Below are 11,738 nucleotides of genomic sequence, written 5' to 3'. Positions count from 1 at the left end.
TCTAGGAAACTCAGAAAAGGCAGCAGCAAGTCTGAGTGCAGCCTGCACAATGCAGCCACTTGGTAAGGTCCTGTCTCAAAATTTAAAAAAAATAAATAAATAAAACCTTTACAGGGACTGGAGATGTAGCTCACTGTAAAGACCACGGGTTCAGTCCCCATTGCTGAAAGAGAGGCAACGGGGCCTCTGGAGATCATCAGATAAAGAAAAAACCAAATAAAATACATAAAACTTTATTTCTTAAAATAGGTCACAAAGGTTAACTGCCAGAGTGAAAAAAAATTATAGAAAGGGGAAGAAAGTACTTCAAAAGATCCCTCTCTTAGTGACTAAACTCTAGAGTAATAGAAAGGAGTTCTAGCTTAGGTATAGTTCAGTACTTTACTACATTTATAACTGGAAAAATGAAACTGGGAAAGTAGAGAGGGAAACAGAAATTTCATCCAATGAGAAGAAATAGAAAGTTTAAGACATTTTATCCAGTCTTATACAAGGAGGGAGAAATTACACTTCATATTCCCAAGAGTGACTTTCAAGTAGAGGACCATATGCCGTGACTCATCTGTTAAAGGGGCTCACGTTATTATGATGTCACCGGGTCTCTGTAAAATGACCTCACTGATTTCCATCTCCTGTTTCTTCAGGAAGCACAGCCCAGGATACAGCAATGACCACTGGAAACTGGAGCACAGTGACTGAATTCACCCTGACTGCCTTACCTGCTCTCCTGGAGATTCAAGTGTTCCTTTTTGTAATCCTCTTATTAATTTACATATTAACAGCAACGGGAAACATTATGATCATCTACCTAGTATTGACTGAGCCACACCTGCAAACCCCGATGTACTTTTTTCTCAGTAACTTGTCATTTCTGGATATTTTGTACACCACCGTGGTTACCCCAAAGTTGCTATCCTGCCTGCAGGCAGAGCAGAAAACCATATCCTTTGCCGGCTGCATCACTCAAACGTACTTCTACTTCTTCCTGGGGACAGTGGAGTTCATCCTCTTGGCTGTCATGTCCATTGACCGCTATGTGGCCATCTGTAACCCGCTGCGTTACCCCATCATCATGAGCAGCAAGGTCTGCCTCATGCTACTTCTGGGCTGCTGGTTAGGTGCTTTCCTGTCTGTGATGATCCCAACCACCGTAATAACAAGGCTACCTTACTGTAAGAAGGAGATCAATCACTTTTTCTGTGACATTGCTCCTCTCCTTCAGGTGGCCTGTACAGATACTCACCTTATTGAAATGATCAACTTTATCCTGTCTGCCCTTGTCATCCTGAGCTCCCTGGCATTCACTGTTGGGTCCTACACCTATATTGTTTCTACCATCCTACGCATCCCCTCAGTCCAAGGTCGTCAGAAAGCTTTTTCTACCTGTGGTGCTCACATCACTGTGGTCTCCATTGCTTATGGGAGCAACATCTTTGTGTATGTGAGACCCAATCAGAACAACTCACTGCGCTTTAACAAGATAGCTGCTGTCCTCATCACGGTAGTGACTCCTCTTCTGAATCCTTTTATTTATAGCTTCAGGAATGAGAGGGTAAAGGAAGCATTGAGAGAGACAGTAAACAGAATCATATCCTTGATACTAAGGAAAAGGTGACATAGTATTTAGTACAATACATGCTAATTCCAACTTTCAACACATTCATTCTGCGTGAATAGTCATGTATTGGTATGCCAGAAAAAAATGCCATACTAAAAATGTAAGACACTACCATGTCAATTGAAAGAAACCCCTGCTCATGTCTCAGCAAAAGGAAATCAAATGGATGGCACTGCAGTGAACAACAAACTGACCTCTCCAAGATGTGGAATCCTGACATGGAAAACCACCGCTTGGGGAAGAGAGGAAGGATAATGGTGGATCTCTAGGACCCAGGAAGGAAAAGTTGAACCTGCAGAGAAAGTGAGAAGACAGATCACAGGGAATGCTATGCACTAGCAGTGGATGCTATGCACTGCAGAGCTGGTGAGTGACCTTAGTCCAAGTGCCAGTCGTGTTCTCTGGAAAGAGTGCTTGGTCAGTCACCCTTTTAGGGAGGGTCAACTGCATCTAGGACTCAGGGCAGCTGTGGCTTGGCTTCATGTCAGGTTTCCCAGTGTTGAAATCCCAAAGCAATGGATAAGAAACAGCCGAGGAAAACACTGAGAGCTGAGGATCAGTGAGAGTCTCAGAGTGCTGCTGGCTGCAGACTCAGACCCCAGCCCCACAGCCTGAGACCAGCACCAGCCTCAGTCCAGCATCAGCCTGAACTTCAGTGGAGCTGAAAGCATCAGAATCTGCACATCACCTCAACCCTACTGCGAGTTGGCTGGAATTATTCAGCACTCTGTTAATCATACTGCAAACTTAGGGGGAAGCCAATCCCAGATCTGAGTTCTGATCTGGACTCTACCACAAAACTGTGGAAACCAGAGGATAACCACAGGATTAAAGTCAAGAGAGATTTGTTTCTCCTACCTTTGTTTATTCTTCTTTTTTCTTTGTTTTTGGGGGAGAAGGATTGAGGGTCTGGTCATTTGTTTTGGCCTTTTGTTTTTTCCTGATTGTCTATTTTTGTCTTTTTATGACCATAAACATTGTTTTTAGGGGAGGGGTTGTTTTACTTGTTCTAGTTTTTGTTTTTGTTCCTTCTATCTCTGCTGTCTTCATAAGTTTCACCAAGGTCTCTAGTAGTCAAGATGCAAGAAATTCAACACAAGAATAAAATACTAAAAGCTGCTTGAGAAAAGAAATCACCTATAAAGGAAGCCCCATCAGAATCACAACAGACTTCTCAACACAAACATTTAAATCATGGAGGGCTTGGAATAAAGTACTTCAAGCCTGCAGAGAAAACAACCTCCAACTCAGATTGATGTATGCTGAAATATAATCTTTCACAATTGATGAAGAAATAAGATACTTTCATGACAAAGAAAACCTGGAAATATTCATGACCAGAAACCAGAACTCCAAAAATTTCTGAAACATAGTCTAGAAAAACACAGTGGAGAAAATAATTACATGAGTCCCAGTAGCATGAATCTGCCAGGCAAGAGATAACAATGCTAAATATATATGCACCAAGTACTGATACACCTAACTATATAAAACAAATACTAACTTATAGGAAAAATCAGTTAGGCACAAATACAATCATAATGGAGGATCCCAATATTCCACTGTCACAAATAGACTCAGTAGACCAAACAAATTAACAAAAAATAAGGCCATTAAAAGAAGGCACATTGACTGTGCCTTTTTTATGCAATGACAGTAAAGACTACTCCAAAAAAGACTGGCCTGATGAAGCCATCTCTCCTGGACTCAGAACAATGGAATAGCTGCTACCACAGTGCAAGCCCCGCTCCATTAGTAAGTCAAAATCAAGTATAAGTCCATCTGATATAAAAATTAAAATCAACCTCCTTCAAGGAGGTGCCCCCAGAGGATATAACACTCAACTTGCTGTTGATTCCTGAGGGTTATGTTAAAATAATTGTGAGAAAGTATTCCTCCAATAACTCCAACTGTTTTTTGTGTAAGGGTTTCCAGGGGCAGATCCATTAAAGTTACTAAGAGACAGACCCATTAAAGGTAGAGGTACAGGGGACACCCTAATTAAACTCTTAACAGATGTACAACTCTTAACAAGCAAGTATTAGAGTTATACAAGCAAATTAACCTTTGGAAGAGTTTTGAGATGTCCTCTGGACAAGAAGCACAGAGGTACTAGTTGTAAATATCTTGAGCTATAACAATTTCTGTACACTGATAAGTAAACAGGGAAAAATTAAAGGAACTTTTAAGCATGTGGCAAGTATCCCTACAATTGATTGATTCTTGACAATATAAAAGATCCTTGAAGTCCTCCCAGTAGATTTTTAAGTATGAAGATCACTGTATACAAGTGGGTAATACTGGGGGCTGGGAAGAGACCAAGCAAGAAGACAAAGCACACCTTCCTATGAGCCAGGCTCCACCATGGGGATTGGGAAGAGACTCAGCAAGAAGACAAACTACGCCTCATGAGGCAGCTGGTGCGCGGGCTGGGAAACCAGAAAAGCATCCCCTCCCTACCACCCATAAGCAACTGGCTGATTCAGAGGACTCAGGGTGAGATGACAGCAATGAGGTGAAACGAACAGCTTCATTCTTGTATTGTTTGATTGACTTTGCAGGCCAGGGGCTGGTGGTCTGGGCATCTATTTGGAGGGTAGCAGTGTATACTATGACAACTATGAGGGATTTCCTTCTGTCTTACTTTAAATCTAGTGTTTGGTTCCATTTTGTTGTTTTGTTTTATCCCTGTGTCTGATAACAACTATTTTGAAGATAACAATGTGCAGTATCACAACCATTGTTAAATTCCTGTCATCTTGTTTCGAAAACCTATTTACCTATTGTTGTTATTTTGTTGTTGTCATTTTGCTTTTGTCATTGTTGCTTTAGGTGTGTTTGCTTCTTGATTTTTGTTTCCTTTTTTCTCTTTAAAAAAAAAGTGGCTAATATGAAATCCTCCAAGATGGCTCTTTCATTAAAGGGTCTACTTCTCATTTGGAAGATCCAGGTCCTATCTTATAACATAATATTGCAGAATCTACGAGATTGCCACCCTACACAAGAGTAATGCAGAGTAAAGCCTTTTTCCACAACCCAGTCACCTGTCCCATTCTAATTTTTGCTTTAGCTCCTAAGTGAACCTCAAGTCAACCATCATATGGTTTAGAGATAAGAATGATGCCAGGACCCTGTGATTATAACAGTTTGCTCAAAAGACAGAGGCAAGTTTACTAGTGGTATTGAGGGTTGGTTGTCCCTTGTGGGTATATCCAACAATTAGAATGGTTTCTGTGTTCTGTGATAAAAGAAATGGCTGGATCCAGAAGTCAGGAAAATGGGTAAGGAGGAAAAAGGATGGAAATATGAAAATGGTGGCAATGTCTCCCACGACTGGGAGTTCTTTAGGAACTAAAATTATTCCACCCTCGTAAGAGTATGGAACCCCTTAAGGAGGAGGGTAAAATGAAATTTTCCAAAAGCAGCACTAAGTAGAACAGGGTCAGTGACTTAAAGTATTTCTATCTATCATCACTTATCTCCTGATAACTTGGTAATGTTATTTTAAAGAAAATTTTCAGGTCCCCCTAGATGCACAGGAATATTGATTTGCCTGTTTTCCAATGCTGCATCAGAATTCTACAGTGTAAATTGGAAGTGAAATATCCAGGACTCGATTCTGACTACCTTGAGGGCCAATGAAGTAGGCAGGATCACTATGAATGGTCCTTCCTCTGCAGGCTCTGGACCATGAGTACAAGGGGAAAAGATTTCAGCATCACAGGGTCTCCTTATTGGAGCAAGAGAGGTTTATTCTCTCTGGGGCTTGCCTCAGATAACTGTTGGAAAGTCTACTGAAATTTGGCTAGGGCATAATGCTAATTTTGGTAGCAATTTCTTGGTCAACCAGAAAGTAATTCATGATTAATGTTCACCCATATAGTATTTCAAAAGGACTTAATTCTAGTGTCTATAATAAGTTTCTTATTCACATTAGGGATAGGAGAAATAAAGTGGGCTGGGTAGGTGTGTTTCCTAGATGAGATTTCTGAGATACCTTTTTTTTTTTTTTTTTTTTTTTTTTAAGAGGAAAAAGAGAAAAACACAAAACAAACCAAAGCGGTGTAAGGGTACACGTAATACAGAACTACAAAACAAAACAAAACAAACAAACAAAAAAAAACATAACAGTAAGAAATCACCTGTTAGTAGATTACATATTATCATCTTGAAAATAGTTCCTCTAATCACAGTATCAAAGAATACAAGGTGGACATTCAAACAGGGAGACTGCAAACAGCTGTGTTCAATGATCCAAAAACATTGATATAGTCAGCTATTTAACACCCCTAAACACACTTGCTGTTATATCCGTTAGAGCTCTTTTTCTTTTTTTTTTTCCCTCTCTTTTTTACAACAAAATTTACACATTTTGGATTTTATTACTCCTTAGTGCTTATTACTTTTGGGGGGGGGGAAGAATACAGTCAAATATGGCAAAACAAAGCTGTCAGTCAATACCAAGGATAGACATAGCACATGGTGTAGAACAGAGTACAAGTTTATCAACAATGGTTATCAACGTTGTCCCTTGTTTCCTTAAAAAGAATTGTCTATCTCATTAGATATTATAAAGTTGGACAAAACAGTAGAGAACAAGACCAATAAAACTTAGGCATTGTAAACATTACAGGACTTCCAAAGAAGACAATAGTCAAACCAGAATGGGTATCTTAGTGAATCTTATTGTCTTCAAAGTAGTTGCCTATGTCTTCAAACTTGATACTATCATATAGAATGGAACAGAGTCTAATCAGTCAAAACAAGATTGAGGGAGTACTACAGGACTTCAAAACAAGTTAATAGGAAATCAAAAAGAGTTACTATTTATATATCCTAATTTTTTGAATTTTTTCTTTAATTAAGACAAACATAAGAAATGACTAAATAATTTTTTTAAAACAATAAGGGGGAGATTGAGATAAAGCAGGACATAACAATATAACAATAGAGGTCACAGCATGACTGTTTCAACAACCTAGTACTTCACCACCATATAACCTGACTTAATAGTAGTTACCATAGTGTCTTTTTCCTTGAAATATTTGGATAAAACTTCATATACTCTAGCTTCAAATATTTTCATATCAAGAAGCCCAGAATAAAGCCTTTCTAATTAATGAGTGAAAACTTTATAAGGCTCCAAGGCCACCTAATGGGGAATCATGATTACCACATATTTTTATATATTTGAATCATTACTTACATTAGGGAAACTATTCGGTATTCACACATGCGAGATTGATTTATTTCACTTATGAGTATGGTCTCAAGCTGCGCCCATTTATTGATAAATATCTCAATGTGATCCTTCTTTATAGCTGAATAATACTCCATTGTATAGAAATACCACAACTTTTTTATCCATTCCTCAGTTGATGGACACTTGGGTTGTTTCCAAGATCTGGCGATTACAAATTGTGCAGCTATAAACATAGGTGCACATATATCACTGTGGTATGATGCTTTCAGTTCTTCTGGGAATATGCCTAGAAGTGGAATAGCTGGAATAAATGGGATTTCCAATCCCAACTTTTTGAGAAATCTCCAGACAGACCTCCACAAAGGCTGTACCAGTCTACACTCCCACCAGCAGTGCAGGAGAGTTCCTTTTTCCCCACAGCCTCTCCAGCATTTGTTGTCGGTTTTCTTGATCCTGGCCATTCTTTCAGGAGTGAGATGGTAACTGAGATACCTTTTAAGGACATCATTCACATTCTCTAGTTTTTCCTGAGGATTGAGGCCTCTAGGCACAGTGCAGGTAGTAGTGAATTTCCAGGGATTGTGACACCCAGTGGGTAATGGCAGTTTTAGAAGAGAAGGCACTACCATTCTGGAGGCTCATATGGAGTCCACATTTGAGGATAATTTGTGAGGTTAAGATCATTATTACCTCAGAAAACTTTTGTGCTCTACAAGGGAAAGCTTCCACCTAATTTGTAAAGGTATTCACCCATATTAAGAGATACTGGATCCTCTTTTCTTTTGTTATATGGGTGAAATCTGTTTTCCAGACTTCTCCTGGGTACCCCAGTTTACTGGCTGTGAGAGGGTGAAATCCTTTTGTATGGGAGGGTTGTTCATTTAACATATCTCACAGGCTTGTATGACCTGTTAAGACATCGAAAGTGGCCCCTTTTTCCAGTCTCTCAAGTATTTGGCAATTTTTTTCCTTTCCCAATAGAAATTTGGTGAATAGTTTTAGTGATTTTCCACTGGCCAGCTGAAGGTATGAGTGTATAGGAAACCAGCCTATGAGATCGTCCCTGACCAACGGAACAAATGAAGATGAAATACAAAAAGACACAGAATTAAGTTAGAAAGGGGTCAGGAAGCTCTTGCCTTTAGTGGACAAAGAGCCCGGACCATTTGGTTCACCTCACTTATATTCACTTAGACATGAAAGCAAGCAATCAGAGTAGCACAAGTTTCTTTGGTTTCCTACTATCTATAATGCATGCCCAGGTCAACAAACAAATCTCAGCTGTGTTGATTCTTCCCTGCACTTGCAATGTTCCAGCATGTCTGCACACCACCAGAGGGGCACAGCTTGCCACCTGTCTCTCTTGTGCTCAGAGAGGAGGTCAAATAGGCCCCAGTCCTATTTGGCCCCATTATCTGGTCTCCCACATGAATAGTGCCTCACTTTTTGTCTGGAATCAGCATAAAGGTAAGAACTGATATCACTGCAATAACAGGACCCATTCCATTTCTGCCTCTGTGTAATTAGGCACAACATTTCCCTGAGGGTTCTCCTGAAACAAGAATCTTGGCAAAAAGGCTCTTGAACTATTGCTTTTGCCACCATATCAGGAAACAGGATACCCTGCAAGACCTCCTCTGTTTCCTGTTATGTGGCCCTGGCAATGTATGACTGCTACTTCAGATAGAAAACAGACAGAACACAAGAGTCTGTCACTCTCCTATGGCATTTAGTAGGGAATATGTTGGCTGACAGGAAATGTTTTCTCATTCCATAGAACTGCACAAGCATATAGCACCAAAAAGGCATATTTACAGTCAGTACAAATGTTGAATCTTTGTCCCTTGCTAAATCTTAGTGCTCCAGTAAGAGCTATGAGTTCTGAAAACTGAGTGCTAGTTCCGGGAGCAAAGGGGGAGCTCTATAATTGTGGCTTATAAGGTCATCACTACATCACTGCATATCCCATTCTGCAAATTCTTTCCATCATGAAAGAGCTCTTATCAGAGAAAAAAATCAAGTCTGGGGCCCAAAAGGGTATCCTTAGGGTCCTTCCTAGTGCCACATGTATGGAGGATTACTCATTTAGTCATGGTCCAATGCCTCATTTCCTTCTAGGAAAAAGGCAGCAGATTAAAAAAGGAATAGGTCTTTAGTTGGATGGCTGTTCCCTGCAAAAATGAGAGCTTGAGAAGGTGACTGTCAGAAAGCCATAGATTTCAGAAGCTAGAGGTTTAGCTCAATGGCACAAGTGCCTGCCTGGCAAGTACAAAGTCACTAGTTCAATCCCCGGTACCCAAAAAAAAAAAAAAAAGGCAAAGAAATAAATACATCTTCCCTTGATGGGCCAAGTCCAGCCATATTCTAAGGGGCTAAAAACAGGTCTTTTCCTAATGTTAATTTGAAGGCCTCTGGAACTATGAGGACTAGAGCTGCTACTGCTTATACGCAAGCAGGGTATCCTTTGGCTATTATATCCATACCTCAGCTATAATATCCTACAATCTGTTGTATGGGACCTTATTCCTAAATAAGGACTGCTAAAACTATTTCATTTCTCTTAGAAACATACAAAGTAAAGTGCTGCCTCACAGGGATACTAAATGCCAGCACATGGATAGACATCTGGTTTCCATGGTAGGGCATGAGTATCAGCTTTTGGGTTCTGTCCTACATCCCCAATCTCCCAACAAGTGTATGGCGGAGGTTAAATAAAAAGAGACAAAGTGTATGATTTTTAGGGCTCCAGGAGGGTCAAAACCCTTTAATTAAGCTCGAGACTTCTAGGGTAAAGACAAAGGATTCTCTGCTTCAGTCCACTTATATTAGGACCAAGGACAAAGGGCAGAGAAACTGAGGAAAGTGCAGGCAATGAGCAGGACCTTGGGAGTCACTTCAAAGACGTCTCCAAGTCATTTAGTAGAACTGTCTCATCATGAAAACATGGTAGAAGTGAAACTGCAGGAGTAATCTTTGCAGCTGCAGTCTCTACCTTGTTAATTGGGATCAGAGCCAGAATGTCCGCAGCTCTTGACCTTGACCTTTGAGATATCTCTGGCCTTACAGGCCACTACAGGCCTCAGCCAGGACCATTGATTCATAAAGGTTCACTTTCTAAGAATCAGCTCTCGTCATCAGGCAAAGGACCTAGGCCTAAGACAGACTCACAGATGAACATAGAAAGCCAATTAGTAAAATTTAAATCCTGCTCAGAGCCACTTCATGGTGGTCTCCAACATCTCCTCCTTTTTGTTTTTGTCTTGGCTCCCCTTCGACAGACTATGAGTAGAATAAGGGGAAACACACAGATTACTCCAAGAATACCAACATAAAGGCAGAAATGATTATAATGGTTTGATTATGTATGAAGGCCCATTATCAGTTTTTATGGTGTGTGGAACACCCATAGAGGCAAATGCCGATAGGCAATGTCGTTAAACATGACCAATTTTTTCTCCTGTGTGACAAGTTGCATAAATTAAATGGAGTATGTGTCAATAGACACATGAATATATTGCAGTCTGCCAAATGAAGGAAAATGTGTAACATCTATTTGCCAAATCTCATTACATTTTAAGCCTTTAGAGTTACTACCTTCTGGTGGCACAGGAATCTTTTGACAGGTAGGAGAGGACATAACAATTTGTCTTGCTTGAGATCTGGGTAACCAAAATTCTTTGATTAGAGCCTTACTATTCTGATGGTGGTAACAATGAGATTATATAGCTGCATCAAATAGTGAAATAAATACAACTAGTGAATCAGCCTGTTAATTGCCATATGTTAAAACTTCAGGCAAATTAGAATGAGACCTTATGTGACTAATATAAAAGGGTGTTGTTTGATTATGAATTGTTTGTTGTAATCTAAGAAACAAATTAAATAAAGGTGGGTCTAAATTTGACCACAGGGTGGCACTCTTGAGCCGCTGAGTAAACTGCATATGCTGTCATTGATATTAATAGTTTTATAATTAAATTGTTGTATGATAAATAAAATACCAGTGATCTCAGATCTTTGTGCTAGAAAGTCCTAAAGTTTTTATCACTTGTTGATAATCTTTACTGCAGAGAGCAGCCTTGCCCTTGGAGGATCCATCAGTAAAATAAACTGCTGCATCAGGAATAGGTTCAAATTTAGTAATCTATGGAATAATATATGATTGCTTGACAAAAAATTGAAAGATAGGATCACTGGGAAAATGATTATCAATTAGTCCTATGAAATCTGCAAAGGCTATTTGCCATTACAAAGCTTGTTGCAACAGAATCAAATATTGATTTAAATCAATAGGCAATACAATTGTAGCAGGTTCAATCCCAAAAAGTTGTTTAGACCTTATTCTTCCCATGGTGACAACCTTGGCAATTTGTTCTAAGTACAACTGTAAAGTTTTGGTCAACTGATTAGAAAGGTAAAGCCACTCAGTAGGGTAAATCTGTTTATCATAATATTGTCCTATGAGACCTGTAGGAGAATGAGGATTGTTTAGAATATAAAGAACAAGGGGATAATTTGTATTTATTCTAAAAACTTGATTCTGTTGTAGCACCTTTTCAACCAAAGTTAGCTCTTCCTGGGCCTCAGTAGACAAACTACGAGGGGAATTTAATAGCCAGATCTCCCTGTAAGGTACCATACAAGTGTTTCAATTGATAAGTAGCAATACCCAACTTTGGTCTTATCAATTTATATCACCTAATAATTTTTGGAAGTCATTAAGAGTTTTTAAATGATCTCAATGAATCTGTAACTTTCGTGGCTTTACCGCTCTGTCAGTTACAAGTGTTCCCAGGTAATGATAAGGGCTGGTTAACTGTACTTTGTCTGGAGCAATACAGAGGCCAAAGGATATTAAATCTCATTTTGTTGCTGTAAATAAATCATATAATTGTTTTTCAATTGGAGCTGACAATA

General features: G+C 39.4%; 1 protein-coding gene across 1 annotated transcript; it reads left to right on the top strand.

Annotated features, from left to right (window-relative positions):
• Nucleotides 1–667: 667 nt before the first annotated feature.
• On the top strand, nucleotides 668–1,615 carry LOC100720075 (olfactory receptor 6M1). The gene has a single exon (XM_003472633.1). The coding sequence runs from the start codon at nucleotides 668–670 to the stop codon at nucleotides 1,613–1,615; it is 948 nt and encodes a 315-aa protein (XP_003472681.1).
• The last annotated feature ends 10,123 nt before the right edge of the window (nucleotides 1,616–11,738 follow it).

Source organism: Cavia porcellus, unplaced genomic scaffold, assembly GCF_034190915.1.
Source record: "Cavia porcellus strain 051 isolate PalLab524CR breed Dunkin Hartley unplaced genomic scaffold, mCavPor4.1 scaffold_9, whole genome shotgun sequence".
In the NCBI taxonomy this organism is placed as follows: Eukaryota; Metazoa; Chordata; class Mammalia; order Rodentia; family Caviidae; genus Cavia; species Cavia porcellus.
The sequence above is the reverse complement of the archived record's forward strand: the minus strand, read 5'-3'. Positions and strand labels throughout refer to the sequence as shown.